At 40.5% G+C, this 22,008-nt stretch overlaps 1 protein-coding gene across 1 annotated transcript; it reads right to left on the minus strand.

Moving 5' to 3' along the window:
• Positions 1-10,699: 10,699 nt before the first annotated feature.
• On the minus strand, positions 10,700-21,328 carry LOC128518553 (E3 ubiquitin-protein ligase TRIM39-like). The gene is made up of 7 exons (XM_053491714.1): positions 21,262-21,328; positions 12,817-13,373; positions 12,584-12,676; positions 12,275-12,508; positions 12,028-12,178; positions 11,879-11,914; positions 10,700-11,250 (listed from the first exon to the last, which is right to left on the minus strand). The coding sequence occupies exons 1-7, from the start codon at positions 21,326-21,328 to the stop codon at positions 10,700-10,702; spliced, it is 1,689 nt and encodes a 562-aa protein (XP_053347689.1).
• Positions 21,329-22,008: the final 680 nt, after the last annotated feature.

Here is a 22,008-nt window from a genome sequence, read left to right on the forward strand (position 1 = left end):
GCAATAAACCAACTATAATTAAACTTTTCTTTTTTTTTTCGCTAGAGCTCCATCAGAACTCACCTCACTCCAGCCACGCTTACCGCGCGCGAACTAAAGGTGAGCAGCCGGAACCGGAAAAGCGGTAACTCTTAAAGGGGCCGTGTCCCATTTTTAGCAGTCACAAAGCATATCCGAATATTTTAACACAAGTGCAAACCAATAAGATTAAAATAAATAAGCAATAAAACAATTATTTCCAGAGTGTAAAATATCAAAATATGAAAGAATTAATATAAAAAGATTCTGAGTGAAATTAAATTTAAATATAAAATCTGCTACACATGCATGGACATAAACATTTTATAAACAATGCTATTAAACATTAGCCCCATCTCCCCATGAAAAAAAATATCTGGCTAAACTTTTATTACATCCTAATCTGATAATGGATGTTAACTAACACCCCAATGCCATTACAACCCCTGCTATGACAAACAGAACGCAGATTTGTTCTTTTCAAGAAAACTATAGTACCAGGTTTTTAACACATGGTCCTCGTATATATATATAAGCATATGTAAAACCGGCTAGACTTTTACCCGATCTGTTGGATCAGTTCATCATCATACCATTCCTGACAAAATGATCATGGCACAAAGTGCACTGATAATTCACGGATCAACTTTTGTTCCTTCTATTATTACTAATCACTACACACACGGTCACCTCAGCTCTAGTGTTAGAGAACTTTTTAAAAGACATAATAGGCACAGTCCTACCTAAAAACTGTGTTCAGAACAACAGAGTTAGATGAGCACTGAAAAATAAACACCTTTCGCGACTAAGCAGAAGAGGCGGAGGCGGGGTTCCGTCACACGCAGATCCGGCCAATCACAGCGCTCGAGAGGAAACCCGTTTGATTCCCCTTTCACCAAACTCTGGCCGTACCAGACGCGAACTCGCTGTTCATGCGCCACACGCTCTTAACATCGGACAAGCTCACGCTGCAAAAACGTTTACGCGCAGACCTCGCGCTTGTCTTCTTTACTCTTTTCTTAGACTCGCGGGCATATTCGCAACAACGTTTTAGGCGTATCATCGAGACCAACTTTTTCCTTCTTCTTCAGCGACTCGGGGCTCTCGCCCTCTGGTAACGTTTATTCTTCTTCTCTTTAAGTAACTTAAAAACTAACAACTTCAACAGTCCTCAGTCATTCAAAACTCATCAAGTTTTTTTTACCAAAGTTAATAAAATGTTTCATTGTTCACCCTTTGGTAATAAATAAATTCACCCTGTCTTAATAGTTAAACACAAGCACCTTGAAATCGAGTCCCCGCACCAAGCATATTTTTTCATATAAAAAACACCCTGAACAAATTCTTATAATAAATAAATAAATACGTATATAAATAAATACGTATATAAATGAAATAAATCTATGAAATAAATAAATTAAATAAGTGAATAAAACGATGTCTAGCGCATAAGCATCGTTAACCCCCCCCCCCCCCCCGCCATACCCCCCCCCCTTTTTTTTTAATCGGAAACTCCAGGTCATAAAAAATCCTAAAGGTCATCCAAAGGTCAACTCAAAGGTCATAAAAGGTCATAAAAGGGGCAATAAAACTGTCAAGATTGAGTTTGACGAAAGGTTGTTAGGTACTATTTTTTCATGATCAGGAAATTAACATGTCATGTCAGTTTCTTTGTGCTTCTTATGTGCATGAAAAAAAAACACACCAACAAAAACAACAAAAAAACAACAAAAAAACACTTGTGCTTAATCAGTTTTTATTCAATAAAATTATCACTTTTCACAATTAATTATCACAATTATCACTTATCGCTTTAAATTGATCTCATCTGTTGATGAATTGTTTGTGCATGCAAAATAAATCTTTATGCTCATTTGTTTTTTAAGATACTGAATGTTTTTACTCACGTCCCAATATCATCCAAATCACTTTAAATTGGTAATTTGCACGATATTGACAGGTCAAGAACTGTGATTAAATGCTTGGAAATTAGTGTAAATCGAGCAAGCTTTAAAAAAGATATTTAGTTGCATGTTGTAGTGTTCTACGTCAGTACATAGTCACATGACTGAACAAATGTATGCTTCAGTGCTATTGGTTTATATATCAGGCAGTTGGATCTAGGCATGCGTAATCCCCAGTTTTAGACATGCTGATGTTAAGCTAGAATGTGCTCATGTTCTGTGATTAAGTAACTGCGAGTAAAAAATTTTACAAGTTATGCGTGCGTCCTGAGCCTTTATCTGCACTTCACTAAAGGAGTGAAACACAACATGGTGTCAGAGTAAACGGATTAAAATTATAACGATGGATACAGCTGGAGTTCCGACACCCACGAGAAACTTTTGAATGTGGGTTCTGAGTTAACGCTCGAAAAAGCGATAGATCTCGCTAGATCTCACGAGTTGGCTCAAGCACAGCTTAAAACCATTTCAAGCAACCTGGGCACTTCACGTGAACACGCAGTGCACACAATCGCACGTGATACATCGAGGGGTACAGTTCCAAAGCAACGTAATTTAAAATACACAAAGAAATACAGTGAAAACCTGAGAGTGCATAGAAGTACAACTCCAGCAAACCCAAAGGTATGCAGATATTGTGGAAACAAACCAAACGCTGACCGATCTTACTGTCCTGCAAGAGGGAAGGTGTGTAAAATATGTGGCAAGATAAACCACTTCGCTAAGGTCTGCCACTCCAGTTATGAGAAAACTGTCCACACAATAAGCAACTATAATGCTGACCTGATTAATGAGTGTGATGAGCTGTTTATTGACTCGCTGACACAGGGCAAACAGGGTTTAGACACAGAACAAGTTTTTGTGAACATTCAAATAGGCCCAAATCATGAAGGTGAAAAAAAGTTCAAGCTGGACACAGGATCTTCAGCGAATGTCATTCCTCTAAATGAATATACTAGGACCTAGTGCACTCTGCAGTCGGCATCTCGCCCCTTGTGTGGATATGGAGGCGAACGCCTGTTGGTAAAAGGCAAATGTAAGCATAAAGACTTCGAGATGATCATGACATTTTATGTGGTTGACACAAGTTCACCCCCTGTCATAGGTCTAAAAGCTATTTCAAGGGGCTCGGACTGTTTCCAGGTGAGTGTACCATACACTTAGACCCACATGCTACCCCAATAGTCCATCCACCCAGATGCAACCCCCTTGCGTTACACAGCCATCTTAACGAGGAGCTTGAGAGTTTGGAAAGACAGGATGTCATCGTTAAGGTCACTGAGCCAACTGAATGGGTTAATTCCATAGTTGTGGCCGAAAAACCACGCACTGGTCAGCTAAGGGTATGTCTAGACCCTAGGGACCTAAACAAGGCTATCAAGCGACCTTATTACCCTCTACCCACCCTTAGGGATATAACATCCAGGCTAGCTGGTGCCCGATATTTTAGTGTCCTAGATGCTCAATCAGGGTATTGGGCTATTAAGCTTACTGAAGAATCATCAAGATTGACCACTTTTAACACAGTCTTCGGACGCTACCGTTTCCAATGTCTCCCTTTTGGCCTTATTTCAGCTCAAGATGAGTTCCAGCGGAAAATTGACGAAACATATGAAGGTATAGAAGGAGTTATGGCCATATTCGACGACATCCTCATTCACGGAAAAACTAAGGCAGAGCATGATGAATGTCTCCATGACATGCTACAGCGTTCTAGAGAGATAGGAGTCAAGTTCAATCCAGAAAAAAGTGCCATCTGTGCTACAGAGGTGAGCTATTTTGAACATCTCCTCACTGCTGCCGGAGTAAAACTGGGTATGATAATTACCTCTCCAAATTTGTACCTGGTCTCTCTGATGTCAATGCACCGCTGCGACAGCTTCTGAAGGATTCAAGTGAGTTTGTCTGGGATGTTCAGCATGACAAAGCCTTCAAGAAAATAAAAGAGCTGCTTACATGCGAGTTGTCTTATTTCGTCAATTTTGTTGTATTTACGTATTTTATTTTGTTTTTTATAGCTAATCGCATCTGCACGAATGATCACTATGTCCCTCCAGATGACTCGGACAGCCAGAGCAGTCCGGCTCACAGCCCTACTGACTACACTCCTACTGAACCTGTCGTGGACCGGGCCTTGGTGAGTTTTGCTGAGGATGAGCCTGAGCCATCTGGATCGCTATTGCAGTTTCTAGAGGAGACAGGGCTTACTTTTTTTAAGAAGGATGATTTCAAACCTGGTCCTTCTAAAAGACCTCGTGGGGGTAGCCCTTATCCATTTTCTTTTAGGCCCGTACGGCCAGAGTCTACTACCCCTACTACCTGTTTGTCACGTAAATGTTGGCACACAGACCGATTCTAAAGTGTCTGTTGGTACCCAAACAGATCTTCATCCAGCGCCTATGTTAAATCTAAATTGCGGTATTTCTGTTTTTGTTCCTCTCACTGATCTTCAAATTGGTTTTGCCTCATCTGACCTCCTTGCCTCAAAGGAGGTCAGATACTTGAATTTTATGCATTTCATTATGCTATTGATGCTTACCCAGGCCCCCTAATTTTTGTACTTTTATTTTGGGCCTTAAACTTTGTATTTTTATATGTCTTACTATGTAGATGCACATACTATTTTATTTTTAAGTTTGTACTCTTATTAAATTTATTATTCATATACCTGGGTGTGTCTCTTTAATTTGACATGTTGCACGTGTATACAAACACATACACTAATTCACACACTATGGTCAATTTGGGAATGCCAATAAGCCTAACCTGCATATCTTTGGACTGTGGGAGGAAAATAGAGTACCCGGAGGTAACCCACCAATCACGGGGAGAACATGCAAACTCCACGCACACAGAGACGGGAATTGAGCCTGACACTGGAGGAGCAAGGCGATAGTGCTAACCACTACACCAGCGTGCCGCCCATGTAGCAGTTGTTAACATGCCAAATGTATTTAGTGATAGATAGAAGCAATAAACACTTTATTGGACTGTTTTTTTGTTTTTTTTTACGTTTATCCCTTGTCACTTAGGTGAGTTTATTATTAATTAGGCGCAAAAGAAGTTAATTATGGTTATAAAGGATTAATAAAAGAACAGATTAGAATCTTAATAAAAGAATAGATAAGAATATAAAATTGTAGCTCAACATTATTCTTCCTATGTGTCACGATCGGGGTGTAGTGTCAGGTGTTGAACGCTGTGGGCGGAAGGAGCAGGCATAGAGGCAGAGGGGTGTGTAATCAAAAAAAAAAGAGTCTTTTAATGATGGTTAAACACAAAGTATAAATAAAGACACAAACAAAGGAACAACCAAACTCAAACAATATTTAACTCTGTGCTAACAGGGGCTCTCTGGCAAGACACAGACTGGAGGACAAACACACATCCTGTGGCGAGACACACCAATAAGAGAGCCCAAGTCAACACAACTAAAATCAAAATAAACTAAACAAAGAACAAAAACAAACTAAAACTAAATGCCCACACAAGTGACAGTGGTAATACCAAAAATGCTCGACCCAGTTTCCCAGTCTAAACTGCTATTTATAGAGATGGATTGATGGCTACCTCGGTTCAGGTGTGCACTCGCATCACCTGACCGAGGTGCCTGCTGGGAAACTGAGTCAGCCAACAAAAAACTACAAAATGAAAAACAGTGACCTCTAGTGGCGGACCCTTGCACTATGTTCCTAATTTGTAATTCATGTTAGCACTTCATCTGCACTTGCATCTGCCTTCACCTCCCATTCATGCAGAAATCACCTCCCTCCAAAACATGATAAAGTTGCAGTGACTTACTGTCCAAGTAATCTCAGTGTATTACATAATTTAAGTGTATTAAATAAACTGCAGTGAGATTGAAATACTTATGAAAAGAAAAAAGAAAAATAGATTGTCAAAGAGAAAATGAAACAAATTGTATATTTCTGTTTGTTACCCTTGTGCCTAAAGCAGTTATTGTCAATAAAATGATCTCAGATTATTGCCTTGACGTACTCTGCCTCACCGAAACCTGGCTTAGACCAAATTAATATATTGGTCTGAATGAGTCTACTCCGTCAGGATATTTCTATAAGCACGAGCCCCGTCTAACTGGTCGCAGTGGTGGTGTCAGCACTACTGTATCTACAATGATGTACTCACTGTTGCTCAAAAAATAAGGCCCTGGTTTAACTCATTTGAAGTGCTTATCATTAATGTTGCACTCAGAGAGATACATAATAAACCCTTGCTATATCTTACAATGGCCACCGTGTACAGACCCCCGGGGCCATATGTCGATTTTCTTAAAGAGTTTGGACATCTGCTGTCAGACCTACTGGTTAACTCTGACAAAGTGTTGATAGTAAGAGACTTTAACATTCATGTAGATGATTCTAACGACGCTTTAGCGCTCGCATTTATGGATTTACTAAATTCCTTTGGGGTTAAACAAAATATGAATGGAGCAACTCACCGCTTTAATCATACGCTAGATTTAATTATATCCCATTGTATAGATCCGTGCTTCTCAAAATGTGGGGCAATGAACGGGAGGGAATTAGTGGAAAGTAATAGGAAAGTACCTATTCTAATTCATGCTTTTCTTTATTGACAATAAAGATCGGACACTCGAAATTAAACAATCACATGCAAAGAAATAGATCATTAATACAAGTAAATTAAAATAACAGAGAAAAAGTCCAATGTGTGTGCTGATGTTTCTGTATTTTTGTTAAAAATTAATATTTTATCAGGCAGTACTAGTCTGGCATTTCTAGTTTCCAGTGTGGCAACAAAGTTGTTTTTTGATCCTTCAGGCGCTGAACAAAAGGGAAGATTAATATCGTTCTACGCTTTTTGTTGGTGTGCTGCATTTTGCGATGGTCCCGAAATCTGTCATGAATCCTAGGACAAGGTTTGTGTGGCATAGTCGCAGAGGCAAGATATTGGTTCAGAAATTGTCTTTTATTAAAATAAAACATAAAACAAAACCAAAAGCTCTATTCTCCGAGCACTAGTAAACTTTAATACCTTACTTAACAAACATAATAATTCTCCCTCCAACTACAACAATAACATAGACAACAAAAGCTAGACGCCAGACTGACTTTCAGTCAGGCTATTTATAACCAACATAATTACTTTCCTCGGCTCAGGTGAACGCTTGCCTCACCTGACCGAGGTGCAGTCTGGGAACTGAAGTTTCTTTTTGATAAACTATAACATAACAAGAACAAAATTAAAACTAAAAACAGGTCTGGGCGTTTGTCGCCCTCTAGGGGTTAACCCTTACAGTACCCCCCCTTAAAAAATGCTCCTCCGGAGCGTTAACGGAGGTCCAGGACTCCCACCCCAATGTTCTGAGTTTGATCTGCTTACTCCTAGGCTGGGTTGCAGGACCAGCAGTACTGGCTTCTTCAGGCTTAATGATGGCAGAACTGACCCTGGGCTGATGTCCTCGACGTGGGGTGAAGTGGCTGGCATTGCAGTCTTAGTGCCACGCAGCCCAGCTAGCACGACGTCCGATTTCAAGCAGAGGAGGTGGAGGAAGTGCATTGTCCTCGCCGTGCAGCAGCGGCGTGTAGTCCTCCATGCCGAGCAGAGGCCGCGGAGGTGGAGGGAAGGCGTCATCCTCACTGTTCAGCGGTGGCGCGTAGTCCTCCCCGTCGAGCAGAGGCGGAGGCAGAGGATGAAGGTCTGAGCCTGCTGTGTCGCTCTCATGAAGCTCTGAGCCCGTTGCGTGGCTATCGCAAAGCTGAAGCTGACCGAGCAGGTTTTGGAGCTGTCTTACCTGCTCCCGCAGGCCTTGAATGTGCTCCTCATTCGTCTCTAACCAGAACTTAGCGTTATATACAGTATGTAGCATTATATACAGTATGTGTGTTGGTTTTGACACTTATCCACAGTTCATGTTTACAGTTCTTGTGTTCTGGCTGTTAGTTTTTTAGTTTATTTAATAAATTATTTGCACTAGCTTTCAGCTTCACCAGCCGTTTGTGACAGAAATCTTGACCGACAAAACAAATGACAAAAATTGAGCTTTTTAAAATGCAACAGAACATCCTGAAGAACAACCATCCTTGCACAGCTGAGAATATTACACTCATCTGTGTGAAGTTGGCTCAGAACATGATCAGAAAATTAACAAAGCCATGTCAGTGCAGTGTCTCTTAATGCAAAATACATTCATGCTCAATCCATTTTTGAGATACTAATCATTTATATTTGTATTCAGTAAAATTATTATCACTTTAAATTGATCTCATCTGTTGGTGAGAAAAATTTGTTCTCATTTATTTTTCAAGATATTAAGAGTAATTTTTTTTACTCACACCCCTATATCATCCAACTCACTTCGAATTGATCGTTTCTGCTTTGGTTTTTGAGAAATAAAAAAAATGCTTCCTGCGTGTGTCAGTCATAGCAAGATTGACAGGTCAAAACCCCTCAGTACCCACTTGGGGATCAGTATAAATGCTGCCAGCTTTAGAAAAATATATTTACCTGCATTTGTGTTTTACATGGCAAGATGTTTATGTTAAAATGTCTCCATTTTTATATTAATATAACTGACATCATATTTTAAGGATTTCTATTGAATATTTCTGAGAAATAGCATGACATGTACAGTATGCAATATAACGACACTTTCGTTGTCATTTTGAACAGCAGGTTGAACAACTGTTTCAGCTCAACTGCCTAATGGGAAAAGCGATGCAACATCAGTGTGTCTACCAGCCTGTAACATCGCTGTGATGGATATTTATGGGCTGCATAAAAAAATATATTTAATACCCTAAAAATCAAGGTTTTCTGCATGCACAAATAATACACAAAGAAACTGACATGGTTTTGCTAATTTTCTGCTTATGGCGACTTAACACAGGCATTAATAGGCTGATTTATGTTTCTGTATCAGGTCTATACAGTAGGACTCTCATAACTGTGTACAGAATGGACTTCCCTTCAGCTTTATGTGCACCTCCCCAAAAATTTAACGACATGTGACAGTAACACAGACCATGATAACAGTGATAGGTCCACATGGTAGCGTCGCATTCAGGGATTCTAATTCTACATTTTCTTATTGTGTTGAAAATCATTCTGACCATCTACTTAGACGTCTCGGCTTGTTTTCTGTATTGCAGTAACTGTTGTTTATGATCTATAAGCTCCAACTCCAACAAGATCTGCTCAGTTTTATTTACCATCATTGACAAAACACACACACACACACACACACACACACACACACACACACACACACCAAAACAAAGAGACTCAGCACAGTGACATTGAAACGCCACTCTCAGATAGTAGTTTGGTGATGTAATTGCAGAGAGACACCAGTCCACACGTCTAAATGTTTAGCCACTTGCATAACCTACATGTAGAGACTCGACTCAATGTCTCAATGTAGGAGCATGAATTATTCTTAACTCTGTCTCTTTGCTCTTCAGAGAACATTTCTTCATGATGGGGTTCAGACCCCCAACTCCCCAGTTTCAGGGAGGACTTTATGTTTAACTTCTGCATTTTCCTTGGACTTTATTACCCCCTCTTGGCTTTATGGAGAACTTTTCCTCACCCTCTAGCTCCACTATAGAAGTTGTGAAGATGAATATATGCTGAGACCTTGACGTCTAAAAGCTTTTATCTAATAGACATGTAAAAAAACAAACAACCAAAAAAAAAAAACATGGTAATGCTGATGTGGAACAGAACGACACATCAACCCCCAGCACAGCACATCTCACTAACACACACACACACACGCACACTGTTTATTGTTTTGTCTTGATTACTTTGTTTGAACTTTACTTAATACATTGTCTGCACTTGTCTCTGCCTTCACCTGTGATTTGAGCAGATTTCACTTTAACAGATTAAAGTTGCAGCTCTGTCCAGGTCAGGATTTATCCCTTTATCACACAGTGACATTTTCATTTTCATTTCAGTGAAGCAAATCTGTCTAATATAATTACAGCAGGATTTAAATATTTAAGAAAGCTGATAAAAATATAAATATATTAGTTTATAGCTAGTTGGCTTTAAGGGGGGGAAATAAAATAAAAAGTATATTTCTGGTTGTTTAACTCTGTTGATTGCACTAGTCAGTGTCGTCTCTTCAGAATGATTTTTAACAGCAGTCCACCATCACTGAACAATCAGGTAGTGTTTCCCTCATGATGAAGAGACTCCCTCTGCTGTCCAGTGTTAAAGACATTTGCTTTTAGTTCAGATAAGTATGTTGTATTTCTTTGTAGCAGCAGATGGCAGAGTTTAACACACACACACACACACACACACAGAGAATTAATTTATTCTTACAATCATTTTTAAGAACAAACTAACGTTGACATTTTTATTTCTAGATATATATGAAATATAAATATACAGTACATTTGATTATATTTGTGTTTAATGAAATTTAAAGGGGAAACACATTTTTGTTTGCTTTTATTTACACAGACACCAGCAGCTGAATGTAATTTTTTTTATTATATTAAAATTCCTATGTCATTAATTTCTGTAATAAACTGTAAATTATCTTTATTCATGTTTATAATGACAAAGATCCATGATCATACTGTCTAAAAAGAGCAGTTCAATTAAAATTAATTGTGTAGGCTAAAACAAAACAAACAAACAAACATGTATTAAAATAAAATACATAGCAGCTTAAAAAGGAAAATTTACTGAAATAATCAGAGGAAAAAAATAAATATATTTTATTCAGTCTTACACAGAGGAGAGATGATCATTGGTGCTAAGTTTTTACCTCCTTGGTTTAAATAAGGACTGAAGTATGGATAGAGTTTCTCAGTGAAAGACTGACCAGTGAAAGAGTAGATATGAGATCTGGACTCCACATCATAAAAGAAGACCAGACCCTCCTCATAATCCACAAACACCCCCACCTTCTCCACCTTCTTTCTCAGTGTGAGGGGGACAGAGGGACTAGCACCAGCCTTATACTGATTCTTATTCCTCAGTATCACAGTCCAGAATCCATCCTTAGGGCTCAGTGTAATCCCCCCCTTCCTGTTAATGGACTCTGCAGCGACTCCAATGAACTCCCAGTCAGTTTTCCCTCTGACCTGCACCTCATAATAAAATCTCCCTGAGGAGAAACTCTGCTTTCCCAGAATCATAGCATAATAATTAAACCTCTGTGGTGTATCATGGAGATCCTGTCGTGTGTCTCCATCTGTCACTTGTTTTCCATCAGCAGACAGGATGAGATTGGGATGAGCTGTATCAGGATCCAGAGTCACATCCACTGAGAGAAACACACAGTGTGTGATGTGAGTAAGAAAATACAAAATATAAAATAATCACACAGTGAATCATAGGATTTTAAAAGGGTTTGTAGATTAAATTTATATATTTTAACATAAAACTTGTACATTTTATTGTAGGAGTTTGTCATGAATGAGAAATATTGATGAGAAATGCTTTCCTCCTAAAAGTTTACATTTTGTGATATAATTGTGTTTGTATTGTTTTTATGCAAATACATATGTAAATACTTTTTTTTTCAACTGCATGAGTGTAAAAGTCTGACTATTTTGCATATCATTAAAATGATTTTGATTTGAAAGGAAAAGAACTCAATGAGTTTATTTTTATGCAAATAAAAAATTATAAAGTGAACTTCTGTCTAAACATACAGATTTCCTACATTTATAAAATGTGAATTGAAAAGGCTTTCATTAAGTAGAAAAGGCTTTAATGGCTTTAGTGCATGTCACTGATAGTGAGCTGTAGTGAGGAAGAAAATGAGAGACACTTTAAGTCTTCCTTTTATTTGGAGAGATCTAAAGATTAAAATAAGTCTGATGATGCAGTGATGTAATGCTGATGAATGTACGTTATAATATGAGAGGAAATCAGAAACCTCACTGTACCTGCATACTGCTGAATCCTCTTCAGTTCTGTGGAAACTAATTACAACAAAACATCACTTTCATTAACAGGCAGATTGTATAATGTAGTGTTTTATTTAATTAAAGCTTACAATAATAATCATCATCACTATTATATTAATCACTCTCACCTGTTTCCTTCAGTGTTTGAGTGAGTTTCTCATGGAGAGTCTGCTGAAGCTGAGACAGAGCTGTCCTCACAGTGTCCACACTCAGATCAGTGTTAATGCTGATCTCAGTCCAGTTCTTGGTGTGTGGAGGGCTGCACATGGAGGAGGAAATCTACGGTAGAGCAGGAGAGAGGAGAAATCCCTCAGCATGGTGAGTGTTGTTCTGTGATGTTCTGCATTGCCAGTGAGCAGAGAGAGGAACACTGACCTGTAGGAGGTGGAGATGATCCTCAGTGTGTGAGAGCTGCTCCAGCTCAGTGTCTCTCCTCTTTAGCACAGTGATTTCCTGCTCCAGCTCTTTAATGAGTCCTTCAGCCTGCCTCTCTGCTGCTTTCTGCTTCTCCTCCATCACCTCCAGCAGCTCAGCCTGACTTCTCTCAATGGAGCGAATCAGAGCAGTGAAGACTTCAACACTGTCTGCTTTCTCTTTCTCAATGTTTCTCTAAAGGAAAAATGCAGTTTATTCATTTTTACAATTAACAACGAATTAAAAATGCATAAATTATTTTCCACACACTTTGCTGAGCTCTACTGAGTGTTTAATCCCATGAATCTTCTTCAGTCGGTCCTGAATCATCTGCTGCACCTGCTGTGTTTTCCCCAGGTGAGTCTGAGAACAGATCAGAAGACAAAATATTTTATTTGCATTACATTTACATTGTCATGGAATTTGAACTCTCTGCTTCTGCATAAATGTGTCTGCATTTTCTATAACAATGTCTAAAGTCGATGCTATTCAGTGTTTCTCACCTTCCTCTCTCTGCTCTCCTCCTCTATAGTAACAGTGTTGTGATTCTTGTGGTCTCCTTCAGTGCAGAACTGACACACACACGTCTGATCGTCTCTACAGAACAGCTCCAGAGGTCTCTCATGTTTCTGGCATATGTAGTCCTCCAGGTTCTCCACAGGGTTTATTAGTTTGTGTTTCTTAAAGCTTGGAACATTGTAATGAGGTTCTAGATGAGATTTACACAAAGTCGCACAACAATCCAGACAGGATTTCAGGGCCTTCAGCTTCTCTCCAGTGCAGGCATCACAAAGAACCTCAGGTTTGTCAGAAACACTTTTCTTCTTGAAGTGATCTGCAACCTCTCTCAGTGTTATATTAATCTTCAGTTCAGGTCTCTTGGTGAATTTCTCTTTACATAATGGACAGTGAGAGTGTTGACTCGTCTCCCAGCACTGTGTAAGGCAGCTCTTGCAGAAGTTGTGTCCACATGGAGTGGTGACTGGATCAGTGAACACATCCAGACAGATCGAACACAGCAGCTGCTCTTCAGACAGGAGACTGCTGGAGTCACGAGAAACTAGAGGTGTTATAGAAAAAAGTTGCACGTTGTTCATGAATAGTCTTTAAATACTGTAATTTGTCTCTACTTTGTCTCTTTACAATACACTGCATAAACCAGATTTTACATATTTTCCTCTTCTCATTGGAAAAAGACACTTGTTTGGTGGTTATTATTTATCATTTTTGTAGGAGCACATCTATTATTTTTATAGCCAATGTATTTACAAACTTACTTTAGCTCTTACATAACAGACAAAACACAGAAGCATATGCATTAAAAAAATAATAAATGACAGAGTGATTATAACACAAACTTGTTATTTTCCTGAAGCTCAGCATTTTTTTAAATAACATATCACATTGAGTCTTTTATTTCTCTTCTACAGTATCAATGTTTAGACCTTACTGTATATTTTCCTTTTATTATCATTTGTCCTGCAGTACATTATATATTTTACATTACAATCATTTACAGGTAGTCCTCGACTTACAAACGTTCGAATTACAAATTTCTGCAGATATGAATGGAACACAGTTCTACGAACATTCGTATACCAACAAATTGAGGAAATACTGTGGCTCACGTGTACTGTACAAAAAATATACAGTGCAGTGCACCAGATACCAATATTAACAATTATATACAATATTTTAAGTGTGTAATTAAATGTATAAAATGTCTAATAAAATGTCAAAGTCTGGTATATTGTATATATATATGTGTGTGTGTGTGTGTGTGTGTGGTGGTGCTGGAGTAATAAGTCGACCGATTTCAATTAATCAGTCCGGAAGCACGATGATAGAAAATGGCTGTCCTGTAAAGCTGTCCACTGATGGTGAATAATCCTAATTTTGGAAAATCCTTAACAAAACAGTTCACAGATCGAAACAGTGGAAAACAAAATGGTGTCTGGGATTTCCCTTACGATTTAAATGCAACACTATTACATTTCACATACCAGTAAAAGCTTGGATTATGAGTGTTTGTTTTGCAAGACAAGCAAAAATATTAAGAAATTTGAATGTGATAAATGATTCCTCTTCCTCATCTCCTCTTTTTGTCTCCTTCACACCAGCTAAGATTCTTTTCAAAGGTAAAGTGCAGATGGAAGTTTTATTTTTACTTTATGTTTCATATTAATAATTTTTATATAAATATTTTTGAGTTGTGGAACCAATCATCTGAGTTTCCATTATTTCTTACAGGGTAATTTGCTCTGAGACAAAATGCCATTTCCCATAATTTAAAGGCGCAGAGACAACAATGTTACATTTGACGGGTGAGATTAAGTATTCTTTACGCACGGTTCCGGTTTTTGGTCACATGATGGTAGTGTGGGGAAAGGGGACAGAGATTTATTTAGGTGGATTGGTATGCTTTACATTGTATATTCGTGTCAAATATGTATAAGACTCACTTTGTCAACCTTAAGAATAAATCTGAATGGGTCCCAGAATGGAACTCGTTCGTAGGTCAAATATCAAGATGGCGCCGGTGAGGTCGGCTGCCGTCACGACTGCTCCGACCACCTTTTCTTTGTTTTTGTTCTTTAAGTTAGTTTACAGCGTTTTAAAACCGGCAAAATTACCACCATGGGGTACATTAGTTATGATAGAGACACTCTTGTTTCTACTGGTATACAATGTACTCACAATTCGACGTTTTTAACTCCGGATCCGAGCTGGCCGAGTGAGATCCTGAGGGACAACAAAGGACGCGACGCGAAGCGGCGGCCCCGAGGAAAACGAGCCGGCGTCAGGAACAGGCTGAGAGCCCGTGCACACCGCACACCTCTGCCTAGCATCCTGCTCGCCAACGTCCAGTCACTGGAAAACAAACTCGATGACCTCAGGGCCAGGATAAAGTTCCAGAGAGACATTCGGGACTGCAATCTCCTCTGCTTCACCGAGACATGGCTGAACCCAGCGGTGCCGGACCACACCATCCAGCCGGCCGAGTTCTTCTCGGTTCACCGCATGGACAGGACGCGGGACTCGGGGAAGTCAAGGGTAGGCGGCGTGTGTTTAATGGTGAACAGCAGCTGGTGCAACAGCGCGAGCGTTGTTCCTCTCACACGCTCCTGCACACCAAATCTGGAACTACTGTCCATCATGTGTCGTCCTTTTTACCTTCCTCGGGAGTTTACATCGGTCATAATCAGCGCCGTTTATATTCCACCACAAGCGGACACGGACACTGCCTTATGCGAGCTGTATGAGGCACTCACACAGCACCAAACACAACACCGGGACGCTGCGCTTATTGTGGCGGGGGACTTTAACAGTGCCAACCTCAAACGCGCAGCGCCAAACTTTTATCAGCACATCACCTGCCCCACCAGGGGCGAAAGGACACTGGACCACTGCTATACAACGGTCAAGGACGGCTACAAGGCACAATCTTGTCCACCGTTTGGTAAATCCGACCACGCCGCCATCTTCCTCATGCCAAAATACAAACAAAGGCTGAAACAGGAAGTTCCGGTTCAGAGGGAGGTCACGCGCTGGACGGACCAATCGGTGGCCGTGTTACAGGACGCACTCGATGACGCAGACTGGGACATGTTCAGAAACAGCTCCGATGGTGACGTCAGCGTGTTTACGGAAGCGGTTGTGTGATTCATCGGGAAACTAGCGGACGATACCGTAGAAAAAAAGACTATTAAAACGTTTCCCAACCAGAAGCCGTGGGTGGATAAAACCATCCGCGACGCTCTGAGATCTCGCACCGCTGCCTACAACACGGGACTCGCGTCGGGGGACATGGAACCATACAAGGCTGCGTCATACAGCGTCCGGAAGGCGGTGAAAGAGGCGAAGCAGCGCTACGGGAGGAAACTAGAGTCACAGCTCCAACAGAGTGACTCTAGGAGCCTGTGGCAGGGATTAAGAACAATAACGGATTATAAAGCACCAACATCCGGTATGATAAACGCAGACGTGTCTCTGGCAGATGAGCTGAACACTTTCTATGCTCGCTTCGAGGCTGCAGCTAAAGAAGCTAGCGATGCTAATGCTAGCGGCGCTAACGGCTGCAGACAGGAAGTCACTGCCAGCACCGGAAGCGCGTTCATCATCACAGAGCATGACGTGAGGAGAGCCTTCAAGAGAGTGAACACCAGGAAAGCAGCAGGACCAGACGGCATCTCAGGCTGTATCCTCAGAGCCTGCGCAGACCAGCTAGCACCTGTGTTCACTGAGATATTCAACATCTCTTTATCTCAGTCGGTGATCCCCACATGCTTCAAAGAGTCCATCATTGTTCCTGTCCCAAAGAAACCTCATCCTGCTTCCCTCAATGATTATCGCCCTGTAGCCCTCACCTCAGTAGTGATGAAGTGCTTTGAACGCCTGGTCAGAGACTTCATCATCTCTTCACTACCAGACACACTAGACCCACTACAGTTCGCTTATCGTCCAAACCGTTCCATGGACGATGCAATCTCTCATCTCCTCCATACATCTCTCACTCACCTGGACACCCGGAGGGGGAATTATGTGAAAATGCTCTTCATCGACTACAGTTCTGCATTTAATACCATAATTCCCTCCACACTTACCACCAAGCTGGAGCACCTGGGACTCAGCTCATCAATGTGTCAGTGGATCTCCAATTTTCTGACTGGCAGACCACAGGCAGTAAGGATGGGCGGACATGTCTCAGCCTCCCTCACTCTCAGCACTGGAGCCCCCCAGGGTTGTGTTCTGAGCCCCCTGCTGTACTCTCTGTACACCCACGACTGCGTGGCCACTACCAGCTCCACCACCATCATCAAGTTTGCTGACGACACTGTTGTGGTGGGCCTGATCATGAACAACGATGAGACGGCCTACCTGGAGGAGGTTGGAAATCTGGAGAACTGGTGCCAGAGAAACAATCTCCTCCTGAACGTCAGTAAGACAAAGGAGCTGATAGTGAACTTTAGTACAAAGCAGGTGAGGAACTACCAGACCCCCGTCATCAACAGGAGCCCAGTGGAGAGAGTGGACAGCTTCAGATACCTCGGTGTTCACATCACGCAGGACCTGGCATGGTCCTGTCACATCAACACCGTGGTAAAAAAGGCCCGGCAGCGTCTCTACCACCTCAGACGCTTGAGAGACTTTAGACTGCCCTCCAAGGTGCTCAGGAATTTTTACTCCTGCACCATAGAGAGCATCCTGACGGGAAATATCACGACCTGGTTCGGGAACAGCACCATGCAGGACAGACGAGCTTTACAGAGGGTGGTGCGATCAGCTGAGCGCATCATCCGCATCGAGCTCCCTGACCTGCACTCGATCTACAACAAGCGGTGCTTGACCAAGGCCAGGAAGATCGTGAAGGACCTCAGCCACCCCAATAACGGACTGTTTACTCTGTTGCGGTCTGGGAAGCGATTCCCTTTCTTGAAGGCCAACACAGAGAGACTGAGGAGGAGCTTCTTCCCGCAGGCGATAAGGTCTCTCAACCACAACCACACCACTATGCAGAACTAACAATCTTTTCATAATTGATCAAATCTATCAATCTTCTTACATCCATGAACACTATGGACAATTACACGCTCACCTTCCTTCATATATACACTACATGTCGTACGTTTACATCCTGGACCATTGCACAAAGACACTTTAATAACTTTGCACACCTACCTTCACAACTACACTACATTTTACAGTTTTACGTTTACATCCTGGACCAGTGCACAAAGACACTTTAATAACCTCTGCACAAAGACACTTTGTACAGTATATTTCTATTTTTGTACATCATATTTCTATTTCTATTTTTATTTCTATTTTTTAGTTCCATTTTTCCTAGTTTAATTTATTTTTTATTTTATTTAATTTCTATCGTATTTCTTTTATTCATATTTATTTCTTATTTGTAAGCTTTAATTCTCTTTTAGGGTCAATGGCAGTCGTATAATGCATTTCACTACATTTCGTACTGTGTATGTTTGTGTATGTGACAAATAAAATTTGAATTTGAATTTTAGGTACCTACCTGTATTCATCAACAATTATTAATCATGTTGTCACCAAATTATTGTACTATATGTAAGGGTCCATCACCAGAGGTCACTGTTTTTTATTTTGTAGTTTTTGTTGGCTGACTCAGTTTCCCAGAAGGCATGATGCGAGTGCACACCTGAGCCGAGGTAGCCATTAATCTAACTATAAATAGCGGTTTAGTCTGGGAAACTGGGTCGAGCATTTTTGGTTTTACCACTGTCAATTGTGTGGGCATTATGTTCTGTTTTGTTCTTTGCTTAGTTTGTATTTTGATTTTAGTTGTGTTGACTTGGGCTCTCTTATTGGCAATGTTTCTGTGTATGTTCTGTGGGTCTTTGTGTGTGGAGCTGATTCAGTCCTGTCCTAGGTGTATGTATGTACTGTTTCTTGTCCCCTTGTTTTCATGTGTGTTTAGATAGAACAGGTAAGTAGATAGGTGTGTGTTTGGCTAAAAGTGTGGGTAGCTAAAATCTAGGTTAAGCTAACTAGCATGCTTTAGCCATAGCCCCTTTGTGTCTTTAGCTATTCTGTATTTCCTGTCTCCCTAGTGTCCCAGTGAGCCTGGCCTTGGAATGTCGCCTAGCCTAGCCACTGGGTCTCCCTTGTCTCTGTGTTTCTGTGCCCCCCATTCCCTATTGTGTGTAGAGCTATTAGGTAAGTGTAGCTTAGTGCATGTTGGGGCTGAAGACATGTTTAGCTAGGTGTATGTATAGCTGACTGCCATGGTTAAGAGGAATCTTAACCATGTTTAGCTAAAAGCCATGCCTAGCTGACTGCCATGTCTTTAGCCCTAGTCACGTGTCTCCCCTGGTCTCTACGTGTCTCCCCTGGTCTCTACGTGTCTCCCCGGTCCTGTTATGTGTTTGTCCTCCTTCTGCCTGTGTCTTGCCACAGGATGTGTGTTCGTCCTCCAGTCTGTGTCTTGCCAGAGAGCCCCTGTTAGCACAGAGTTAAGTATTGTTTGAGTTTGGTTGTTCCTTTGTTTGTGTCTTTATTTATATTTTGTGTTTAAGGTTCATTAAAGACTCTTTTTTTGATTACCCACCCCTCTGCCTCTGTGCCTGCTCTCACTGCCCATGGCGATCAACACCTGCCACTACACCCCGTTCGTGACACTGTATAAATAATAATTAGGCTGACAAATTTTTCATAGTTATGCAATCAGTGTCTATGCCTTTATGAGGTGTGTGTGCATTACACACACTTATTATAAATATATTAAACAATATAAATATTGACAGTGTTAAAGGGATCATACAGAAACAATATTCATTAAATGTTAATATGATCTTTAGGGTCCTAATGAAAAGTTTGTAATATATTTAATTAAAAATTCTCAATGGTTGTGTAAAAAAACACTACTTTTAACTGGTAAAAACTAGCTCTGTTCTCAGCAACCTATTTCAGTGCATGTTCCTTTAAATGCTTATGAGCTCTGCTGAGCCCGCCCCCCCCCCCCCCAGTTCTGTGGGGCGTGTCTTCACAACACACGTGGGGTATAGCCACGGGGAGTGTAGTCCAGTGCGGGCAATCCTTTGGACTGCATTACCCACAAAGCATTGCCCACAACCCAGTGCTTTGTGGGTAATGCAGTCCAAACTGGAAAACGCTGGATTATGGAGCCTGAGCCTGTTTTTTTCAGTCGTTTTTGGTTTGATTTAAGTACGGAACCTACGCGGAAGTTTGTAATATCGCCTGACAATGCAGAAATTAAAAGAATGGACATGCATCAACTCGATTTGTCTTTCTCATCACTGCATGGGCATGAATTAATGGGCTGTTACGCTGCCGCGAGCAACAACATAAAGCGGAGAAGCTTACTGAGAGAGATACGGACGCGATGTGTTTACTGATGTGTTTACATGACTTCTTAATCTTCGACAGACACCGTTATAAACCATCTGACGTTACAAAGGTAAGCATAATATAGTTTTCCGACTACGTACACCGTTTGCAACTAGACAATCACCTTAATGCATTGTTTATTATAAACGGGCGATTAGGGATTATATAGAGACGGATGTACATAGAGAAGAAGCCATAACCATGTTCTATGAGAGTATAAGTTAACTTACACTCCGCATTTATCGTGATTATTAGAAAAGACGATCTGCAAAGATTCATAGAAAAAGAAATTACTCACTGAGCCTGGTGAAAATGAAGCAGGAACATGACGCGTTAGTACAGATCCATTTTTTAGGAGCAGCTTCCTAGTAAAACCTGTTTTATATTGACCCGCATCTATAAAGCAGTCTGGTGAAAAATGATTAGCGCAAACATGAACACATTTAGGTAGATTGGCGGGGATGTAAGCCTTAAAAACTAAATTCAGCCACTGTGTCCTCAGCGGCTCAGATGTCGAATTACGACTGCTGTGTTCGCTATTACACCCAACAACTGTACACAACACTCGCTTAGGCGCCATTTTGCTCCAGCGGCGAAAAACAATGGCCGACAGCTTCTTCTCACCCGGGGCGGGTCTTTGCTAAAACACCAGTGTCAATCAACTAGTGTAGGAGCGGCCTCTTGTGGTGTGGCGTCACATCGACAGGCATTTGCGATTGGCCTGATTTCAGAAGAGGCATGTTATTGTAATAAATGAAAGGAAAACCACTGGGCGGCTCTTTATCATCGTAGAGTGGTTGTGTACGCACTCTCCTAACACACAGTTCAGTCCAAACAGCCTAAAAAAGTGCATGTAGGCCTGTATGACCCCTTTTACACAAAACAATAAAACCATTTTTTGAGATCATGTTAAAAAAAGAAAAAATTATTTGGTAAATATCTCTTCATAGAGACAATTTTTCTTAAATAATGTCATATGATCATCATGTAGTATAAGCTCTTGTGGATTCATTGTAACTACAGAAACAGGAAGCTTTCCATGTATAAACTGTATAACTTACATGAACCTGGTTCTTCCATTCTGCTCCTCCTTCTTCTGCTTTTTGTTGATGATGAAGATTCAGCCATTTACTTCCTCCTGTGTTTTAACCTTTTCAGGAAAGAATTCACGTCATTCAGTTCAGACATGTAACAGTATGAGGTGTAACTGATTAGTAGTTACTGATTAATTAGACTCTGGTTGTCTACAGTGTTGAAATAAAACAGTGACACTGGAAGTATTTACACTGTGATATAAAACACACACACACACACACACACACACACACACACACACACCTGTATTTTTGTTAATTCATTTTAGCTTCTTTCAGCTTAGTTTAACTCACATATTTGGTTAAATGTAATCATTAGACATAAAGTATAATAATTGTATTGTAACTTGTGTTCATGCTGGAATCAGTTCAACACTCCACTTTCCAGAAGTTAGTAAACACAGTAACCTTTGACCCTATTTATCAGTTTTTCTCTCTTGATTAATCACTGATCATTAAGGATACATGTGTTTAACAATTATTATATATCAGCGTATTTCAGTGTCAGTATTACAGCAGTGTTTAAGAGACTCTGTTTCCGTCTGACATGGATAATGTTGTTAGCAGTTTATCCTGATAAATCACACACTGACAAAGCCTCTAAACTATAAAGTACTATATAAACATCCACAGATGTACATACCTTTAGCTTTTTTCAGGGAGAGCGAATTTACATTAACAAGTGAACATCCTGCTTATTAATTTAATTTTGAA

Source organism: Clarias gariepinus, chromosome 1 (genome assembly GCF_024256425.1).
Source record: "Clarias gariepinus isolate MV-2021 ecotype Netherlands chromosome 1, CGAR_prim_01v2, whole genome shotgun sequence".
In the NCBI taxonomy this organism is placed as follows: domain Eukaryota; kingdom Metazoa; phylum Chordata; class Actinopteri; order Siluriformes; family Clariidae; genus Clarias; species Clarias gariepinus.

Coding starts and splice junctions, on each gene's coding strand:
- LOC128518553 (XM_053491714.1), bottom strand. CDS start 21,328: ATGGCTGAATCTTCATCATCAACAAAAAGCAGAAGAAGGAGGAGCAGA. Junction 12,509..12,583: donor ACTCAGTAGAGCTCAGCAAA/GTGTGTGGAAAA, acceptor TTTTTCCTTTAG/AGAAACATTGAGAAAGAGAA. Junction 12,179..12,274: donor ATCATCTCCACCTCCTACAG/GTCAGTGTTCCT, acceptor GCTCTACCGTAG/ATTTCCTCCTCCATGTGCAG.